The 21,196-nt window shown below is 51.2% G+C and overlaps 1 protein-coding gene across 6 annotated transcripts in view; it reads left to right on the plus strand.

Moving 5' to 3' along the window:
• The first annotated feature begins 1,552 nt into the window (after positions 1–1,552).
• Positions 1,553–21,196, plus strand: part of DHX30 (DExH-box helicase 30) — a 42,748-nt gene continuing 23,104 nt past the window's right edge. Inside the window, exons 1-5 of one of the 6 annotated variants that reach the window (XM_048511528.1) lie at positions 1,567–1,671; positions 4,217–4,258; positions 8,288–8,351; positions 15,570–15,700; positions 17,328–17,438. In XM_048511528.1, the coding sequence (XP_048367485.1) occupies positions 4,238–4,258; positions 8,288–8,351; positions 15,570–15,700; positions 17,328–17,438 (327 nt within the window). In that variant the 5' untranslated portion in view covers positions 1,567–1,671; positions 4,217–4,237. The other 5 variants (XM_048511529.1, XM_048511531.1, XM_048511530.1 and 2 more) reach the window with 5 other exon arrangements.

Genomic DNA, 21,196 nt, shown 5'->3' on the forward strand with positions numbered 1-21,196 from the left:
TGTTTAGTAAGCATAATCAGCAAAAAGCAAAAGCCTAACTAGTTGGGTGAACCATCTCTGATGCTTCAGTGGCCGGGTCAGTATCTACTGTTGACCCTGCACCCATAAGCAACATCTGTTGGTTCTTGCAAAATAGCGAACGCAGCGGTTTCAGTAGCACCCAGTTACTGATTTCCTGAGCACAACCGCAAAAATGTGTTCTCAGCTATGAATATTTCTCAACTGTGGTCTCGCAACAAGCATAATTTTTATATCAAACAGGCCAGAAGAACTGCAGATCCTCTGAAGATGCCAGCCACAGATGAAGGCAACACATCAGAAGAAATTGCTACTGGAACACGGCCAGACAGCCCGGAAACCTCACAACACCCCAGTGATTCCGGCCATGAAAGCCTTCAACAATACATTGAACATCTCTACGGAGAGTTAATCCTCTCTGTAGTTAAGACACGATTCGGATCCAGATCTACAACCACTGACTTACTTGTAAAATGAGGCAGGCAGCATCCTTGGGGGGAAGCCATCGCAAGGCAGGGACTTCTGGAAGTCTTTTCTGGTAAGGCTCTTCTGGCCTGCAGAGACAGAAAGGACCAGGGCGCTCTCATTGAACTTATCTCCCCCAAGATTTCTTTCCCCATTTTTTCTTCAGGGTTTTTTTACAAGAAAAATTATGAGAAACTAAACAATAAAGGGTGTGTGTGTGTGCTGGGATATCTCTTCTAAATATTTTGAGGGCCCCGACTCAGGCACCTGAGCAGCTCAAAAATTAGGCTGCCCACCCCTCCTGCAGGACTCTCTCTTTCTCAGAGGCATGAGGGCCCTGGTGGGCTACCATGGGGCTGCTGCCAGCTCAAATGTCACCTCAGGCACCGACTCACTTGCTGGCCTCAGAAAAGTCATCCTGTCTCTGCTTGGACCTCTCATCTGCAGTACGGAAACTGTAATGCTGCCCTACCCCACAGGACTGTTGTACATATCATTGAAATAACATATGTGGGAAGGAAATTGCAATGCTGCCCGGTTGCAAAGGGCTGTTACACACACCACTGTGATACCAGTCATAAAAATGCCATATAAACGCCAAGAATTCTGTATAATTGCTATGAATTATTGTCCCTTCCGCCCTGCGCTTTGCTTGCTGAGCCCCTCCCCTCACCCATGGCCCCTCAGCACCTAGCCAGGCTGGTCAGTATTTCAGCAGTGGGTGCCATTCTCCCCGTGAAAGGACGGATTTCCACCCCCACCCCCCAGAAAGAAGTGGCCAGCCTACCCTGCGAGCTGCACCGGTTGAACCTCCTCCCGGCGGGCGAGCGCTTGGGTGCGGCTGCTCTTCTGAGGCCCGCCCGAGCCACACCGGTGGGACATCCGCCTGCCGGGGTGTCCAGGCCGGGGCCACTCCTCGCCCTCCTTGGCCCCGCCCACTCTGCCCGCCCTTGGCGTGGCCCGTTGCCTAGGAGAGGTAGAAGGCAGCCCCTCGGAGGGCTTCTCCCCCTCACTTCCGCCAGAAACCGGAAGAGGATCTCGCTCAGCGCCTGCTGGGAGTTGTAGTCCCACCGCCTGAGAGGGGAGCGAGCGAGCCGGCCGGCCGAGGAGCGAGCAGCCGCCGGGCTCCCGACCCATTCAGAGCGCGACGCCCGCCCGGTACGCGGGAAGAGCCGCGAGGAGGAGGAGGTCGGTGGCCCCTCAGCCGGGGGAGCGGGAAAGGCTCCCCCCGCTCCCGCCGGCTTGCTCCGCGGGGGCGGCGGAGGGGTGGGGAGGGGGCTGCCTGGAGCCGCCGCCCCGTCCCCGCGCCCCTGCCAGGCCCGGGGATGGGGCGCGCGCAGCATCTCGACGCGGTTGGAAAATGGGAGGGGGTGATGCGCAAAGAGACCCCCGTAAGTGGGGCGGGGGGGCTGAAAGGGGTGGGGGCGGTGCGGGGGGCGGGGGCCAAAAGAGGGGAGGGGGCAGAAGAGCGCGCGGGCGGGGGGGGGCAGTCAGAAGGTCTCAGACATGGGAAGGACCAGTGAGCAAGTGATGGGGAAGGGGTGGAGAGCCGCTGCCGGTCCGAGTGGGCGACACCGGCCTGGATGATGGGGCGTCGTGCGGGGGGGAGGGGGCCGTTCCTGGGCATCTCCAGTGAAAAGGCTGCGGCTGGTGCTGGTGCTGGACCGGGGATCGGCTGCCAGTCTGAGCAGGTGATGCTGACCGGGATGGGTCAGACTCCTCAGGAGGCGGCTTCAAAGTGGCTGGTTCCCACCTGGACCAGCCGGGTGCCTCTGGGCACGCTCTGTGTGGCCTCTGAGACAAGAGCTGCAAATTCCTTCCAGAAGCTTATTGCACGGGGAGCAGAGGAGACTTTATTCTTTATTGGTTGTGGTGGGCTTTCCGGGGGGCTGCGTGGCCGTGGTCTGGTCGATCTTGTTCCTAATGTTTCACCTGCATCTGTGGCTGGCATCTTCGGAGGTGTTTCACAGAGAGAGGTGTGCTACAGCACACTTCTCCCTGTGATACACCTCTGAAGATGCCGGCCACAGATGCAGGCAAAACATTAGGAACAAGATCCACCAGACCACGGCCACGCAGCCCGGAAAGCCCACAACCAGTTGAGTCTGGCCATGAAAGCCTTCGACAACACATTTATTCTTTATGACTGCCGCAGGCTTGAAAGGCTGTCTCTTGGGAACCGTGCAGGAAATAGCATTTGGACTCACGCCTGTCAAAATGTGGGGGGGGGGGGGGGGAGAAAAAAAATGACTGAAGACTCCGTTGGTCCTGGAGTTTGCAGTTTTTCTGTCTTGCTTTATAACTGCAAGAAAAATTACAAGCCTTGTACAATAGGGATGCTAAAAGGCAATCGTGCAAACTGTTTGTGCTGGTTATATCTGTGCCCAAGCATCAGTCAGTGCAATCCTTATTATCTTTAACATATTTATACACCTGTCAAAACCATAGTGTTTGCCTAGCCAGTAGTCCCCTGTCTTAAAGGGTTTCTCCTGATTTCAACTCCCAAGAAGAGTGGCTGTGTTCTCCTGTTGCACCAAAGACAAAAAATGAGCCCATTGGCACCTTGAAGATGATTACTTGGCTTGTAACCGAGTCTCTCAGGCACTGTATCTGACCAAGTGTCTGGCTCAAGCTAACAATGGCACATAAACGTGTTAGTCTTCAAGGTACCACAGGACTCCTCTTCTGCTTTTTCTGGATTTCAGGCTTTTGTGGCTTCTTTGGATTTAATTAAAAGGCCTCTTTTGTGACTGCTGGGGTTTTCTGGAAATCTAGATTTTGGTTTTTGGCTGTCTGTATTAAAACTGGTGATGTTTTGCAAGCTTTTGGTTGAGTTAGCGCAGGAAAGGAGAGGTTTGGAATGAAAGTGTAGGTTGACAATTTCTCTGTTAGCTTGTGAAAGAGCCTCTCCTTGGCATGCCAAAGTTCCTATGTAAAGGCATCTTCCTGAGGTCCAGGAGAGCAGAGCAGCTACCAGTCTCAGTGGGCAATACTGATCTCAGAGAACAGGTGGTCTGATTCATCAGAAGGCAGCTTCATGCATGGTCTTGGGGGCAAGAACACCTGGATGGGAGAGAATCTAACTGACTAGAAGTGCTCAGGAGTCGAGCGTGACCCTTGGCCCATTGAAAAGACCATCTCCCGAGCTGCGTACTGTGTACAAATGCTCTTCCTTGGCTTGAGGTTTTAGCACAGAGCCTGAGCAGGCATCCTCGCAAGATGTGTGATACGCAAGATGTGCCAAGAAAGGAGCCTGCGGAAAGCTGTGCTGTTCTCTTGAGAAGTTGCAGAGGTGTGAACAAGGGTGGCCAAAATCTAAGGCAGTGTCAGTCTACTGTACTTGCTCTGGCCCATTGGGAGAAAATGAGGTAATAGCCTGTAGCGGGCAAACTCTACTAGAGTTTGCATATTCATCAAACTGTTGATTATTTGTCTAGTATTCCCAGGAAATTGTGGGTTTTGACCCCCCAGCCAACATAGGATGGGTTTGCAATGAGCAGTAAAGGGACAGTAAAAGGCCCGCAGTGTTAAACCTGAGAGCATCTCAGTGCATGCAGGCTTTTTCTCATCCTCTGCATGGCAAATTGCACCTGCCTCTTAAAAATCCTCCAGCGCCTCTGGCCAAGCTTGCTGTGGAGAGTATCAGAGCTCTGAACGTTCCTCCACATTGTCAGCCAACCTTGGGTGCGATTGTTGAAGATGGTTTGCTGACATGATGTTTGTATCTTTGCAGCCCTTTGAAAGCAAGGGTCTGATGGCCGTAGCTGTGGCAGTGGTCAGTATTATTGGGGCTGACACAGGTATTTTTCTTCTGCAAGCCCCTTCTCTTGTACTATTAACAGTGGCTTTGTCAGTATACAGTAGCATGTGGTAATGCTGATTTCTGAAGAAAGGCAGCATTAACTCTCAAAAGCTCATATCCCAAAAATCTTGCTGGACTCGAATTCTGCCGTTCCCCTTCAGACAACCACAGCTGTCTTCTGAAGCTGTCTCTAAAATGAAACGGGTTTTTTAATTTGTTGGATCTGGCAAAAATGTCATGAGAATTTTTAGGCCTCCTGGTGGTACTAAATTATTTTTCTTTCTCCTGGTTCTGAGGCTTAAAAAATCTTTATAATTTGATATTGTCAAGTCCAGGTTCTGAAGCACAACTTCGACTCTGTAACTCTGGGATCAGAAGACTTTATTGGCTAAGTAACAACACAGGCAAGGAGCTCAAACCCAGTTCTGAGTCGGCTTTGCTAAAACCCCATATTTCAACCCACAGGCTCCCCCTTCTTCCCTCCCCATTCCTGCACTCTGAAGCAGATTGTGAAGCAAAGCTGAGAACATGTTATCTATTCTCAAGGCCAAATGGTGCACCTGGCTTTGGGCCCCACTGCTTGATAACTGAGAAGAAGCCAGTGGTGGGATTCAAATGATTTAACAACCGGTTCCGGTGGTGGGATTCAAATAATTTAACAACTGGTTGTTTATAAGCACCATTTTAACAACCGGTTCTGCCAAAGTAGTGCAAACCTTCTGAATCTCACCACTGGAAGAAGCTAAAGTAACTGTCCATCCAGACCTCTCCCTCCCATCTGAAGAAGCCCAGTCTCTGCGGCTGCCAGGCTCCAGCCTGGCAGATATCTAGGCTGTCAGTGTATCACAGTGAAATAATAAAAGCAGAACAGTGGGAAGTATACATAAACTGAGAATGGTCAATTTAAAAACGCATCTCATCTAGGAAGCAGAGAAGAGGTTGTAACAAACCAAGGTGAAGCTTTGCCTTTTATTTGCCTAATGAGTTTTTTTTAAATCACTGTTATTTTGGTAGGAAATTAAAAACCCTAATTTTAGACTCTAAACAACTAACTGCACCTGGTTCCCAAGCATCTTATTGAACTGAAGATTCAAGGATGTACCACTCAAAGCATCCGGCCTGCCCAGCAGTTCCTAAAAGGTGGATAGCTGGGAGGTTGTCCCTGAGATCAGGATGCAGCACAGCCCAGGTGTCAAAGGAAGCGTCATTTCCAAGAGAAGGCCTGGACTAAGAGGCCATTTCTATTTAAAATTATATTCTTCTGGTGAGTCAAGGTAGTGAGAAGTGAAGGGGCCACAATGGTCTTGAACTCATGGAAAACTCTTCATTCCTAAATTCAGAACAAGTAGCACTAGAGAGACGAGCCTGTTTTGTGGATATCAGGTTTTGAGAGTCCACACTCCCTTCATCAGATACAAGAGAAAAGGGAGAAGTTTGGATTCAGGTTTCAGGGACGGGTGGTAGTGACCAGTCTTGAAGCAGCATCCAGGGGAAACAGCACAGATGAGTGAAATGACCAGCATCTCTGGAAGCAAAAGAAGACCACCACACAAGCGTGTGGGTGAGAGAGAGAGAGAGAGAGAGAGAGAGAGAGGCTGCCTGAGGTATTCTCGCAGCAGGAAAGCTAGGAAACAAAGGACTGATTCTTTTGGATGGTCCCAAGTGAATGCCTGGGCTGTTTCCTTGCATACTGGTGGACTAGAAGGGTGGGCGACGCAATGAGGTTTAGCTTGCCAGGCACACCTTTAGGCAAGGGGGAAAGGTCAGCGGCCAACCCCTTCCTGCCCAGGCTTGAAAACAACAAGAGGGATCCCAAAAACTCAGGGAAGGGGCACAGTGATGAAGGGAGGGAAAACTGCACCCGGGGCATGAACTGCCCGTGCGCCCACACCCCGCCCCTCCTCCAACATGCCCCCAAAACACCCCCACCCCCCAAGTGACTGCAATGGCGGCGCCTGGGGCGAGCCGCCCCAGATGTCCCCATTGCAGCTATGCCTGCAGGAGGGCATCCATTTTGTGGGAGCGGTGCCCCCTGGACTCCGTGAAGACCTTTAACAGGAGTGGGGGGGGGGGGTCCGACTGCTAATAGTACCACACCAGAGACTCAAGTTTGAATCTCCACTTCTACTGTGGAAACTTACTGGACGACCTTGGACCCGTCAGTCACTCTCAGCTGAACAGACCTGGCAGGGTGGTTGTGAGGATAAAATGAAGGAGCGACGCTTGGTTCCCCTTTGGGGAATCCACTGGGGAGAAAGACAAAGTGTGCATAAATGAGGGAAAGAATAAGAAATAATAACACCGCCACCCCTCACACGCCAATGTGTTTTTGAACAAAATGCTTCATTAAATACATGGGTTATTGTTTCAGGTCAACACGTGGGTGGACCTGAACAAAAACAAAGGCCCAGGTGAAGGGGAGGCTTCCAAGCATGGAACACTGCTGGTCCCCGGTCAAGGACACCTTTCTTTCGTGCCTTTGCTGTTAATCCTCTTTAAAAGGAGAGCCTTGTTGGAAAACTGTTTGAGCAAGACTATGTAAGGAGTATTATTTCCGCAGCGTATGTTGGAGTAAAAAATGGCCTTCTGGTTTTTATTCCTTCAACATCTTTGTGAAGTAAATTGGGCGGAGGGAGTGCCTCTGAGTTCCAGGCCACCCCCCAAAAAAGCTTCTGAGTTCAGCATGGATTTGTCTTTCCAAAGCACAGGTGTCAAACTCTCAGCCCTCCAGATGTTGGAGCTGGCAGGGGGTGATGGGAACTGTAGCCCATAACATCTGGAGGGCCGCGAGTTTGACATCTATGCTCCAAAGGCTACGGCATTCTGCCCCAGGGCTGGCTGTAGAACAAACAGGTGGCTTGCATTTAGGGTGCAAAGACGCTGCCGGAGAAAGAGTTTTCCTGTTCCATGCGATGGAGTTTGTGAGCTGTCACAAAGATCCAGTCCTGGCGACATGGCAAGAGCTGGCTAAAAGGGCCAGATGTGGACCGTCCACGAGGACATTCTTGTGACATTTACCTGATAGACTCCTAGACTTTCCCTACATATGCTAGTTTAAAAAATTACAATACAACAACCTTTATTAGGCATATTAAAATAGGCTCCAGAGCATTACAGACATTTCTGAAGTACAAAAGTACATTCAAAATACAGACAGATAAACTGTATCTAGCATTGGACGTTGCTTAGAAAATTCTGTCACTTGTAAAAGAAATTTTGCTACTTTTTCCAAGAGCATGGCCTCTGTGTTATTTAACAAAAGCTCCACAACAGAGTTTTCAGAGTCTCTTTCAGATTTGTTTCAGACCCACCCAGAAGAGAAATTCCTAATACCCACATATCTCGGACAGTCAAGTATACTGTGAGCAAGAGTCTCCACTTGGTTTTTACAGTGTGGACAGACCCGATCCTGGAGAGGGATAGATAGGTAGCGACCCTTTGTAATGGCCGATGGAAAAGTATTGCATCTGGCCCTTGTAATAATCCATCTCTGTTGGGGTTCAGTTAATAGTTCAAGATATTTGGCTATGTGCCTCTGTTCTGGTACTATTCCGACAGAAAGGGGTGAGCATGATTTATTTGCTTGGCCCAACAAGATATGGTATTCCTGTTCTAGAAGTCTGCTTCTTAAGGTTTGCAGAATCTCTCTGGGTGACAGCATACAGAGGTCTTCAAGTATTAAACCTAGAGAGTAGATTTTTGATTTAAGAAGTTGATACCACTCGGAGGCAAATAGGTCTGGGCGCACAATATATGTTAAACTGTGCTCATCAGAGTTAAAACATAGTACATATGCTAGTGTCCTGCCTGGGTATCTGAGCTCCTGACAGCCCCTGTGTTTCAGGTGATGCTTATAATTGGCATAAATCTGCAAGCCTTTTGTTATTCCTTCTCTGAAGATGTACAGAATTTCTGAAGAGTGGGGTGGGGGACTGATGAAAATGGTTCCAGCTCTCTTTGACCCAGCTTGCCTCTTCTTCTCTCATCCTCTTCTGTTTTCAGGGACCTTCTCACTCGGGCCTTCTCACTCTGCCAGCAATGTTCTCCCTGAATTCTAGTAGAAGAGGTAAGAAGTGGTTGGGGTGTCGGAGGGTGGGTGGGTGGCTCAGGAGGCCGACAAAGCTTAACCAGCAGACCGGTACTTTTCCCAGCACAGTCTCCAAGAAAGGAGCGGATGGCTTAGGAAAGGCAAACCCCAGCTCGTAGGTTGAGCTGAAAACCCTAGGATTGCATTTCATCCAAGGTCTCAAGAATGCTCTCAGACATCCAGCTAAAGGCCATCAAAACGATGCCGAGAACCAGCTGTTTTTGCTGTTCTTTAAGCTGTGCAGGAATACAGGTCTGTGTGGTAGCTCCTGGTCAAACAGGACAGACAGCAAATTGGTGTGATTTGCCCAAAGCCACCCGATGCATCTGTCACAGGGGAAAGGCTTCAGCCCTAGCCCCTTCTCTGTCCGCATGACCACACCGACTTGTGGTTTTACTTTCTGGCGATTTACAATGCGTCGGAAAACCTGGAAGCTCCTCTGCTGCTCTCAGTGGTATCCTTTTGTCCCACCCAAGGGAGACATTAGCCTCTTTTCCTTATGCGTTGTGGGTTTTCCGGGTTGTATCGCCATGTTCCAGGGGCATTTTCTCCTGACGTTTCGCCTGCATCCATTTCATCTGCTCCTCTGAAGATGCCAGCCATAGTTGCAGGCGAAACGTCAGGAGAAAATGCCACTGGGACATGGCCATACAGCCCAGAAAACCCACAACACCCCAGTGATTCCAGCCATGAAAGTCTTTTCCTTGTGTTCTCACCTCCTCCCATGTTGTGTGTGCCCACCCTCCACCATTGCTCTTCCTGTAGTTCCTTACTACTTCTTCACCCCAGTCACTCCGGTCATCAGTCATAATTGCTGCTCCTTCCCCGTCTGCAGCTGTTGATCTTAGAGGGGAGTAAACACTTGTGATGGGATACAGAATTGAAGGGGGGGGCATATCAGCTTTGCAGCCCTGCCCTTTCCTCACGAGTAAAGATGCCTTGGCCAGGAGTGATGGATCCCAAGATTATTTGGCACGGTGGTGGTGGTGATGACGAGGGCTGAATCAGCTGCTGGATCCGAGAACCTCCAAAGCCAGGCTGGGCAGAGAGGCGGAGGGGAGCAAGAGCTGTCCTTCTGAGGCTAGTGGTTTGTCATGGAGTCCACCATAGCGCTGGGATAGGAGAGGGGAGTCCAGAAGTTGCCTCGTACCTGCTTAGCAAGGGCTTGATCCATGCAAGTTTGACTCCTTTGGCGCCCAGTGCCACCAGCCTGACCCGCTGGGCCGCAGGATAAAACATGCTGGTGGGCACACTGTGAAAACACCTTCATTTGCTTAATAAAAAAAAATCATGTGATGCAAACCAGGAAGTCATTGACTGTGGATGTATTTTCTACACGTTGTGTGACCAGAGCGGAAAGCTTCCATAGAGCTGACTGTGACAAACCACTAGCTGTCCTCACGCCTAGACTAGACTGCCTGCTCTCACCCTGTCCTTTAGTTGTACATTCCTGGTTTTTGCTTCTCTCCTGTCAAGCATGTAATATTTGTAGTTGCTCTGATTTTCCATCAAGGCATTTTGCTGTGGAATTCCCTTTCCCACCCACAGTTCTGACAGCTGACTACCCCACAGCCCAAATGGTGGCCCTCCCAAACTTCTGGTTCTTTGTTTCACTTTATTTACTTCATGTGTACCCCACCTTTCTACCTACCCTGTTTCCCCAAATATAAGACATCCCCTAAAAATAAGACATTGTAGAGGTTTTGCTGAAGTGTCGCGAGGAAATATAAGGCATCCCCCGAAAGTAAGACATAGCAAAGTTTTTGTTGGAAGCATGCCCGACGAACAGAACACAGAAAAATAAGACATCCCCTGAAAATAAGAGATAGCGCATCTTTGGGAGCAAAAATTAATATAAGACACTGTCTTATATTCGGGGAAACACCGTAGCAGGGACCCCGAGTGACTTACATACTTCTCCTCTCCTTCATTTTACCCTCCCAACTGCAACCCTATGAAGTAGGTTAAGATGAGTGTGTGTGACTGGCCCAGAGTCACCCCACAAGCTGCCGGGTCACCCAGATCCAGAGCATCGAACCTGGTCACCCAGTTCCTAGTTTGACACTCTAACCACTACACATACTATCTCACCTACACATTCCTTTCCCTCATAGCTCTTAGGTTTGCATTCTCCTTCCAGCCCCATGTTTCTTCTTACATACCTGTCAATGTCCCCGGTGAGGCAGATTTGCAACCTCTTTCCCCTCAGCAGCCACCTCATTTGGGCTGCTTCGATCCCATCTCTTACTTCTGCCCTTACCTTTTCCTTCTTTCCCAATGTAGACCAGGAGGGAAAAAAGACTTCCTGCTCCATGGTGTGCTGCTGCTGCTGCTGCTTCCTAGTCACAGCTGGTGGGCAGCCCTCCTGTTTGGGATAAGCAGAAAAGAGACCCTTTTTGTCTGGAGCAGGGGCAGCAGGATCATAAAAGCCAGCAGGCCCCACATACGGAGCGACAAACGCAGGGCCAGGAAAGTGCTCCCTACGGAACCCTCGATTAACTGTGAAAATGCAGCAACTCGACTTAGCCCTGTGGAGCCACTCCCCCGTTTGGGCTGGATCCCATGAAATGGAGCTGTTAGACTTTTTTACTTATTTAAAACATTAGCTGCTCCCTTTCTCCCATGAGAAACTCAAGCCAGCTTCCAATATAAATAAGATAATAATTTTTTTAAAAAAACCAATACGAATCAAACAACAATGATATAAACATTTATAAACAAAACATTTTAAAAACAAAAGCACTCCAGCTAAGGTGGCCATTAAATAAAAGCTGCACTAGTCCAGGGCAGTCCTAAATAAAACGGTCTCCAGCTGCCTCTGGAAGACCAACAATGAGATGGCCAGATGTTCCTCCCTGGGAAGGTTGATGCGTAATCGTGGGGCTGCCCCTGTGTGCCCACCAAAGGAGCTTCTCAGACCATGGCCAGAGATGGTTTGCTGAGATCTAGGGCCGCAGTCTTTGCCTGTGACTGTTGGGGTTTGCCCAGTCGAATTTGTTCTGTGCGTTCTGTGGAATGCTTCCCCTCTTCACTGGGATTGCCTCCCGCAGGGAACTCAATACACGGGCGAGGCAGTGCCCTGCCTTCACGGGTCCCACGGGACAGCGCTTCAGCTTGTCTTCCAAGGGAGCGGGCGGGTTGCAGACAGGTGGGGGCAAGGGCCTGTGCTCGTCTTCCCATGGTCCTCAGCGCCTTTGGAGCTGGGCTTGAGCTCCCCCTGATGGGCTTCTTGTCCCCGGTTGTGTCTCTGCAAGGAGGTGAGTGTCTTGACTCGCAGTGGCCACGGGTGGAATGCCTATGGGTACGACACGTGGCTCTCTGTCAGCAGTGTTCCCCCTGGCCGTGGCGGGAGCTTGCCTGGAATGCATGATGCACGTCTGGTTTTTGGCTAAGGCTGCATAGCAACAGGGCGCAGCTTGGGAAAAGGGAGCGGCACAGTCTGAGTTAGACGGTGGCATTCGTGTGAAGGCACGCAACAGAGGTCCACGCAGCTATGGCTGTGGCCATCCACCTGAGCCATTGGGGGGGGGGGGGAGATGGGAATAGTCCTAAGGCAGGCCATGAAGGGGGAAGGTCTATTTTTTTTCGGGGGGGGGGGGGCTCACTCCCAGGGAAATGTTCTGCAGCCTGCGATGCTGTCCCCTCCCTGAGCTGTGGGATGATCCCAGGGGCCATTCCCTAAGAGTCCTTCTTGCCCCCACAAAGGTCGGTTCCTTTCGGGAATCTGTCCAGAGCCCGTCGGGGTTCAGAAAACACTCTGCTCCCCTCCTTGTGTGCTCTTCTTGCCCAAGGCAGGGGTCACAATGAGGGCTTCTTTTTCCGCCTGGTGCCATCCATACTTTCACTTCTCACCATACATCTTCAACCTCCCCATGTGTTCCAGTTTGCGTCCCTTCTGCCAGATTTGCCTTCATTTGTTTCCTTCTTCCCCGTATCTTCCCCGTATGTGGAAATGAAGCAGCATCGTGTCATACATCCTGATGAGTGCCATCCGTGACGTTTCTGTGGCTTGTGAGTCAGTGTGGGTCACGGCCTTTCCTCCAATGCAAGAGCACAGAAAGGATCCCTTTCTCCAACCCCTGCACGAACCCCATGGGCACACTCCTAGCCTTCCCTCTCCCCTTGGGCTCCTTGTGCTGGCGTGAACTTGTGGCACAGTTGCTGGCATCCTTGCAGCCACGAAGGCAGTGTGGGGCATCACATTCTTACCCATAGGTGTCAAACTCGTGGCCCTCCAGATGTTATGGACTACAGTTCCCATCATCCCCCTGCCAGCATAATGCTGGCAGGGGATGATGGGAACTGTAGTCCATAACATCTGGAGGGCCACGAGTTTGACACCTGTGTTCTTACCCATCACGACAGAGGGCAGAATTGAGCCCCAAGGGCCTTCTCCTGGCCAGGGCCTGCATTCCTATAGGGCAGCCAGCCATCGGTCCTCCAATATCGTTTTGCAAGAAATGTTGTTTTCCTTTTGACCTCACCTCAGTGTTAGCCACGTTTCTATTCCTTTAATAGTTAATGGGCCCCAAGTCAGTTTGGTTGGACTATTTGCTGCCACGGATTCTGTTCCTGTGAAGTCCTCTTGTAGGCCTGCTTGCGTTTCTCCTCTTCCCAAAGGCCTGTTTGCATCAACCTCACCTTTGCACTTCTGCCCCCACAAAGCAGCCATGCTGGCAGGGGCTGATGGGACCATGAACATCTGGGGGGGGGGGAGCACAGTTGGACAAACCTGATCTAAAGACTTCATTGCAACGCCTTGATCTAAAACACATCCCTGTTAGCCTTGCGGTGGCAGAATGGGACAGAGGTCAAGCAAGGTGCCCCCCACCAGCTGAGTTTTGGGTGCCAGTCAGGGTCCTGGAGGGGCAGCCCCTCGCCACCCATGCCACTGTGGGGCAGCCGCATGCCCATGCCCTGTGGAGGACTAGCAGCACCCTCCTTGTTCACCATCCCCAGCAGCAGCCTGAGTGGGGTACTCCTAGGGTTGTCAACTTGCCACCCTCCAGGTGGTGGCTGGAGATGCCCTACAGCACAGGTGTCAAACTCGCGGCCCTCCAGATGTTATGGACTACAGCTCTCATCATCCCGTCAGCATGATGCCGGCAGGGGATGATGGGAACTGTAGTCCATAACATCTGGAGGGCCACGAGTTTGACACCTAGGCCAGTGGGGGTGAACTTGCAGCACTCCAGATGTTATGGACTACAATTCCCATCAGCCCCTGCCAGCATCGGCCAATGGGCCATGCTGAGAGCTGAAGCTGACTGGAAGTATGGTCCACTGTATCTTGAGTGCTGGAAGGTTCACCACCACGAACCCTAAGGCTTCCCTACAGTAGATCCGGTCCCGGCCGGGAGGCGGCCCCGATGGTGTCATGTGACCCCCATGGAGTCCCGCCCCCTCCGCAGACCCCGCCCCCCGAGGCTCCACCCACCCCGGCGTGTCCCCCTCCCCTCCGGGCGCCTCTCCCCCACTTGCCTCCCCGCTGGCGAGCGGCCATGCGCAGCCCGGGCGAAGGGGCAGCCCCCTGCGGGGCGATGGCGGCGGCGGCCGCGGGGGGGCGCTGCGAGCGCCGGTCTCCGCCGGGGGTGGCGCGGGGCTGGGCTCGGGCTCCCCGGCGGGCGCGGCGCGTGCGTGCGTCGCGCAAGATGGCGGCCCCCAGCCGGCTGCTGCGGAGGCTGGTGAGCGGCGCGGCGGGGACGTTGCGGCGCGCGCGTGCGGGGCTCGGCCCGGCGGAGGGCGACCCGCTACGGAGGGGCCTCTGCGAGGCGGCGGCCGGGGCCCAGGACCCCCAGCAGGACGAGGAGGGCGGCGGCGGCACCGCCATGGGCCTCCACGGTGAGCGCGGGCTCGGGCCCGGGGGTGGGGTGGGGGGAAGCGGCGGGGCCTGCTGGACGGGGACCAAGAGGGGGAGGGGTCTGCTCCGACCAAGCGCCCTGGGGGCCCACGTGCGCCCCGGCGCCGGCCTTGCGCACCCTCCGTCCCCGGCGGCCCTCCGGGCTCTGCCTCGGGCTGCGGCTGGGTCGCCGGGAGGGAGGGGAGGGGAGCGGAGGGCTTGCTCGGGGCCCAGGGCGCCGATCCGGTGGGGCGGAGGCCGCCTCGCCCCTGGGCTCCCTTTGCAGCAGGGCCGCTGGCCAGCCCTCGTGTTCAGGCCGTGCTGGCGGGGATGCACCGCGTGGCCGGGCAGCGGGCTTTCCCCGCAGATGGTCGGTTTCTGGGGTCACCCCTCAGGAGGCCGCAGGTGCGGGGCTTCCTCTTCGCCAACACTCTTCCCCAAACCTCGCGTTTGCTGTGATGATCTGGGCGGTTTTCCTTCTTCCTTTGTCTCCTAGAACAATGCAAGGAGGAGGGTGACTTTCAGCTTCGTCCTTCTTGCTTCACAAGGGGGAAGGTCACGGGGGATTGGGGAGGCGGAAGGAAACATGAAGCTGTAGTTTTGTTTTGCTTTTTCATATTTTTATCCTGTCCCATCCCAGAGGGAGGTCTGCTTTTGGGGTTCTTTGCTGAAGCGCTGAAGGCCTGTGGACACCCTTGCAAACTGCAACGAATTGGGCAGAACCAGCTTCCAAAGAGAAGCACATTGTGCACCTAGAAATGTCACTGGGGGTTGTGTTCCTCGGTCTGCAGGCAATGGGTCGTAGGTGGGCACACACCTCCCAGTGATACCAGAACTGTGGAAGACTGAGCGGAATGGGAGAGGGCAGTTCCCTACTGCTAAAGAGGGACAATTCAGGGCCCCTCGTGGACGCTGGGAATGTTGCTGATTTGTAGGGTGTTGTGGGTTTTCCGGGTTGTGTGGCCGTGTTCCAGTAACATTTTCTCCTGATGTTTCACCTGCATCTGTGACTGACATGGATGCCAGCCACAGATGCAGGCAAAATGTCAGGAGAAAATGCTTCTGAGAGGCTACAGTTTCATGGGCTCCGGAAAACCCTAACCTGGCTCTGATCAGTGGTGAACCTTTGGCACTCCAGATGTTATGGACTACAATTCCCATCAGACCCTGCCAGCATGGCCATGCTGGTAGGGGCTGATGGGGAAGTATCAGTCCATAACATCTGAGAACAAAATTCACCACCATGCATTCTAGTGAGTTCCAGCCATGAAAACCTTCAACAATACATTGCTGATTTGGCTGCTGCTGTGAAATTCCCTGAAACTGACAGGTATTTAATACTCTCTGTTTTCTTTCAGATTCAAGAGATTTGTTGAAGGAATTTCCCCAACCTAAAAACTTACTCAACAGCGTGATCGGAAGAGCCCTGGGCATCTCCCACGCACGAGACAAGCTAGTGTACATTCATACCAACGGGCCTCGGAAAAAGGTACCCTTCTCAGTCTGTCGCAGGTTTGGATATTGTACGCTACAGAGGGAGAAAATCCACTTGATCCCTGTCAGCCCTCCTTCCAAGTTTTTCATTGAGCCACTTTGGGTGGTGATCCTCAGCTGCCCCAGGCCCAAAAGGAGGGAATCCTGATAAATCTGGTGATTGACGTTGGGATGTCCACATTGGAGTCTTGGTTTGTATTACTGTTCTTTTGTTGGGAGGGAGAGTAAGATTCGTTAATATGGCAGAGCAGAAGGACCCAGAAAGGAAAGCGAAGCAGCTGAACCTATCTAGAAGTCCCCCTTTAGGGAGACATCTGGAGGAGGAAAGGAGGAACCCAGGTTGCTTAATAATGGAGAACTAAGTGGATGCCTTGTGATCAGAGGTGGGATCCAGCTTGAGTTCTCTCCACCAGTTCTCGAGTGGAGTTACTAATTATTTGTGTGTGCTGAGAGGGGTTACTAATTGGGGTCTGCTTTTCGTTTAGAAATTCCATTAGGGTCCAAAAAAATCACATAAAGTCCCTGTTGTTTCCTATGTGGCTGAAAAGTTTAGCAAAGGGAGAAAAACGGGATAATTCTCCCCTGTTGGGCTGTTTTAAAAACATGTTTCGAGAAATATGGTAAAAGTTCCTGGTTTTAAGAGAAGAGTATCGCTTCTTTTTTGATTTCTAGAAACAAAATTAGAGTATTGAAAGTATTAGAAATTATTTGACAGGCAGTCAATTACAGGAGAAGTAGTTGTTTTTGTTGGCAGTAGACGATAGGACTTGTTATAATGCGTTTAAATTATGGACAGAAAGATACCAGCTGGAAATTAGGAACTTTTTTTTTACAGTAAGAGTTTTTTACAGTAACAGAGAAATTATTAATGCCCGCCCGGAATCGCACTGATCGCCCCAGCCGATTTGCTTACCTTCAGCTTTAGCCCCATTGGCGCTATGCCACTGTTTGAATCCCACCACCATGGGAACCTGTTACTAAAATTTTTGGATCCCACCGCTGCTTGTGAGGTTGTCGGGCTATGCAGCTGTGGTCTGAATATCGTTATTCCTGATGTTTTGCCAGCACCTAGCATCTGTCTAGCATCTGCAGGGGTTTCCTCTATAAGTCTGGTCTTGATACCACTGTGAGACAAGACTTGTAGAGAAAACCTCTGGAGCTGCAAGTAAAGCACAGAAGTGTTAATGGCAAAGCATCGTGAATGCATATTCAGACCACAACATCCCTCTTCGAAGTACACAACTAATATTTAACCTTCCAGACATACAGAAAGCTCTCTCAAAGAATATTCTGAGTGGAAATATTGACTCCAAATGCAGCAGCGCTGAAGAAAGCAAACTGCATGCTGGGGATTATTAGGAAAAGAATTGAAAATACGGTGGCTGGTGCTTTTAAGTCCTTGTACGGAACTATGGCACAGCCTCTTTTTGGAATACTATTGGGCACGTGTCATGATCAGCCCATTTCTGGCTTGATCCTTCCATGTCTCCCGGTCAGGATGTGAGATCCTCTTTCTGTCCTCTCCTCCGCCCTTCCCTGAACTTCTGTGCTTGTACTTTCTTGCTCTCTCAACATGTTGCATTCTGGATGTCTGTTTTCATGCCGGTTTTTCCCCTCTGTAGAAAGTCACACTGCTCATTAAGTGGCCGAAGACCGTGGAGGTGGAAGGCTATGGGACCAAGAAAATTGATGCCGAGCGACAGGCTGCAGCTGCTGCTTGCCAGCTCTTCAAGGTGACTGGAGCTGCTCTTGGCTTCTTAGCTCCCGGCCCCCCCCCCTCCCCCGGGCATTCACTGTCCCTCGTGGCCTGCTGACTTTTTAGGGTCAGAGGTCAGCTGGCAGTGAACTGGGCTGAGGGTGGTCCATGCTGGTAATGGATCGCAGCACTTTGGATCACTGCAGTTATACCTCAGGACCGCTGAACTCCTCAGCCTGCTTGCTTGTTGTTCTGCACGCTGAGTGGACAGGGTCATTGGCCGTCTGGCCTCTTGAGTGTATGTGGGGCATGAGGGTGGCTTATATCACTGCTGTCATTTGACAGAATTGCTCATAAGTCACCAAGAAAGCTCTCTGACCAGGCGCAGGCAGTTTTTTTGAGCCCAAGGACCACAGCAGGGAGCCGCCCTGTGCCAGAGTGTCTCTGAGCAGGCACCTTCCCCTGGGCACCCAGAAGCCAGGAAGGACTCAGCAAGGACCCTCCACTGTGCTCTGTGGCTTGCCCCCTAACTCTTCACTCCCAAAGCTTTCAACAGTTTTGGAGAGAAGCATCAGCCTGCATGCCATTCTGTGCTCCTGAGGTCTAGTGCTCCCAATATTCTTAAGTTGCCATGGGGTGGGGGGCTGCTCCTTGCCCGGGGCTGTAATCAACCCCTCTCTGTCTCAGACATGGCTCTTTCACCAGCTGGGTCTTGAGTACATTGTGGAGCATACATTTGGAGCGTGCTCTAAATCAGGGGTGTCCAACTTTGGCCCTTCAGATGTCCATGGGCTACATCAGTGGTGGCGAACCTATGGCATGCATGCCAGAGGTGGCACTCAGAGCCCTCTCTGTGGGAGCATACGCGCCGCTAAGGAGTTAAAGGTCATGTAAGGGGGGGGGGGGGGAGCGGAAAATCACCCCCCACATACACCCACACATCTAGACTGGCCTTGCTTCTGAGTAAACCCTCCTATGGTTGTGATTCACTCATTCGAAGCGTTGCACGGTTGCACAGTCTCTGGAACCAGCAGAGAGGAGTAGCAGCAGAAGAGACTTGGCCAGGAAGAGCAGAGTGACCGCTGGTGTTCATTTTGGAGGGCTTTTCTCCAAAGCCACAGCTTTTAAAACAGTGTTATTTTTAACAGGGGTTATCTCTTTTTTCTCCCCTTGTAAAGGCTGCTGAATCTGAAAGGTGGGGCTTAACAGGGGTTAACAGAGTTCATCTCTTGTTCCTCTTTGTCCTAAGAGGTGGGGGCTTTTGTCCTGAGATCGGGGGCTTTAATTCATTCTCTGGAACCAGCGGCGCGCCCGCAATTTTTTTAAAAAAAATTGTAAAGGACATATTTGACAGATGAATGCGTGCAAATAGCTCCAGGAGGGGCAGTGACTAAAAGCTTAATATCTAAATATCTAAACAAATCAGATATGAAGGCAGAAAGCCAGCAGGGGATGGGGGGCTTTCCATTGTTTTGCTCTGAGTGTCACATGTATGATTATCTGCCACTAGGACAGAAGTGCGTGGGTGTGCCCTGGCTGCAATGAGCTCCTGGCACTCAAGGAGCATGTCTGTTCTCTTGAAGCCAAGGTGAACCTGGAGAAGCTGAAGAAAGAGGCAGAGAGGGGTGACAGGCGAGGCTTTCAGGGACCTAACAGCTGGGTCCCACTCCCAAGGTGACATCTCTTCAGATGTCATGGAGAATGAGCCTTGGGGATGGAGGGTGCCAGTCTGAGGTGGGGAAGATGCTCCCTTAGATGGGGATCCCTTCGCTTAACTGGTGATCAGCTATCCTCCTGCGCTGAGGATACCCGAGGTGGGGAGCTCCTTGTAGTGGGTGATTAGATCATTAGAAATGTAGAGTTGGTTTGTAGTGATGACGCATGGTGACTTGCCTGCCTGGTGCGAAGGTTGCGAATGTCATGCTTAGATCTAGATAGAGCTTTTGACAGTGCTGGGGTGGAGTCAGCAGTTGTGGTCCCACATTGGCACCAACGACATTGGGAAATGTAGCCGGGAGGTTCTGGAAGCTAAATTTAGGCTGCTAGGAAACAGGTTGAAGTCAGGACCTCCAAGGTGGCATTCTCAGAAATGCTACCGTTCCGCAGCAGGCGAGCTAGGCAGCGGAGATACAGGGTCTCAATGCGTGGATGAGAGAAGGTGGTGTAAGGCAGAGGGTTTCAGATTTGTCAGGAACTGGGGAACCTTTTGGGACAAGGTAGGCCTGTAGCCTGGCGGAGACCCGGGCTTCATCTTAACAGAGGAACCAGGCTGCTGGCGCTCAACATTAAAAAAGGTGGCAGAACAGCTTTTAAACTGATCACTGGGGAAAGCCGACAGGAGCTGAGGTGACTTGGTTGAATACAGTATCTATGGGGATGCAGACAGAGAGGGAGGTTTTCTAAATCAACCAGATACAAGCGAGGAACATAGCAATGTGCATGTATGACAGGGATAGTGTCTACAAAGACTTGAGGGTAAAGCACATAAATCCCAGGCTAAGGACAGGGGAGACAGGGTATACAGGTGTCTGTATGCTAATAGTAGAAGCATTCGACCTAAAATGGGGGAGCTAGAGTACAGAGTTTTGAAGGAGGACTTTGATACAGTGGGCATTACAGAGACATGGTGGAATGAGGAGAACCAGTGGGATGCTGTTATACCAGGCTACAGGCTCTATAGGAAGGATAGGACAAAGCGCATTGGGGGCGGAGTTGCCCTTTACATCAAAGAGAGCATAGTATCACATAAAATAGACAATGCAAGGGGAGTTGGTTCCCCTACAGAATCACTGTGGATATCAATACCAGGTGTGAAGGACAGTTTAATATTAGGAATATATTATCGTCCCCCTGACCAAAGTGCACAAGAGGATTCTGAAATGGAAAAAGAAATTAGAGAGGCCAACAAAAAAACAAAATATGAGTGGTAATGGGTGATTTTAACTATCCCCATATAAACTGGAAAAATGCATGTTCAGGTCATAGTAAGGAGAGAGCATTCCTGGATATGCTAAATGACTGTGGCTTAGAGCAGATGGTTGTAGAACCAACCAGGGGAAAGGTGATCCTAGATCTAATTCTATGTGGGACCCAGGACCTGGTGCAGGAAGTCAGTGTTGTTGAGCCGATAGGGAACAGCGACCACAACGCTGTCAGATTCAGTATCTCAGCATGCGAACAAGTGGCAACTACTAATGTAGTTACATTCGCCTTCAGAAAGGAAATTTCTCAAAGATGAGGGGATAGTGCTTGCAGGAAGCTGAAAGGGAAAATCAAAGAGAGTCAAAACTATCCAGGATGCTTGGAGGTTATTTAAAAACACAGTAATAAAAAGCTCAGCTGGAATGTGTTCCACAGGTTAGAAAAGGCAGCACCCAGTCCAAAGAAAGCCACCATGGTTAACAAGAGAGGTTGAGGAAATTATCAGAAAAAAAAAAAGAAAATGTCTTTTTAGAAAATGGGAAGTCCAGTTTGGCTGATGAAAGAATATGAGAGGGAACACAAATGGTGGCAAAGAGAGAAGCAAGTTAGCTGTAAGGGAGGCAAAAAAGGATTATGAGGAATGCATGGCTATGAACATCAAGACCAGCAACAAACAGTTCTTCAAGTACATCAAAGCAGGGAAGCCAGCAAAGAAGCGGTAGGCCGTTAGATGACAAAAGGAACAAAGGGTGTGCTAAAAGATGGCAGGGAGATTGCAGAGAAGCTGAATGAATTCTTTGCATCTGTCTTCACCAAAGAGGAGGTGAGGAACATTCCTGCACCTGAACCAAGCTTCTTAGGAGGGGAATGCGA

The sequence above is a fragment of the Sphaerodactylus townsendi genome, linkage group LG11 (genome assembly GCF_021028975.2).
Source record: "Sphaerodactylus townsendi isolate TG3544 linkage group LG11, MPM_Stown_v2.3, whole genome shotgun sequence".
In the NCBI taxonomy this organism is placed as follows: Eukaryota; Metazoa; Chordata; class Lepidosauria; order Squamata; family Sphaerodactylidae; genus Sphaerodactylus; species Sphaerodactylus townsendi.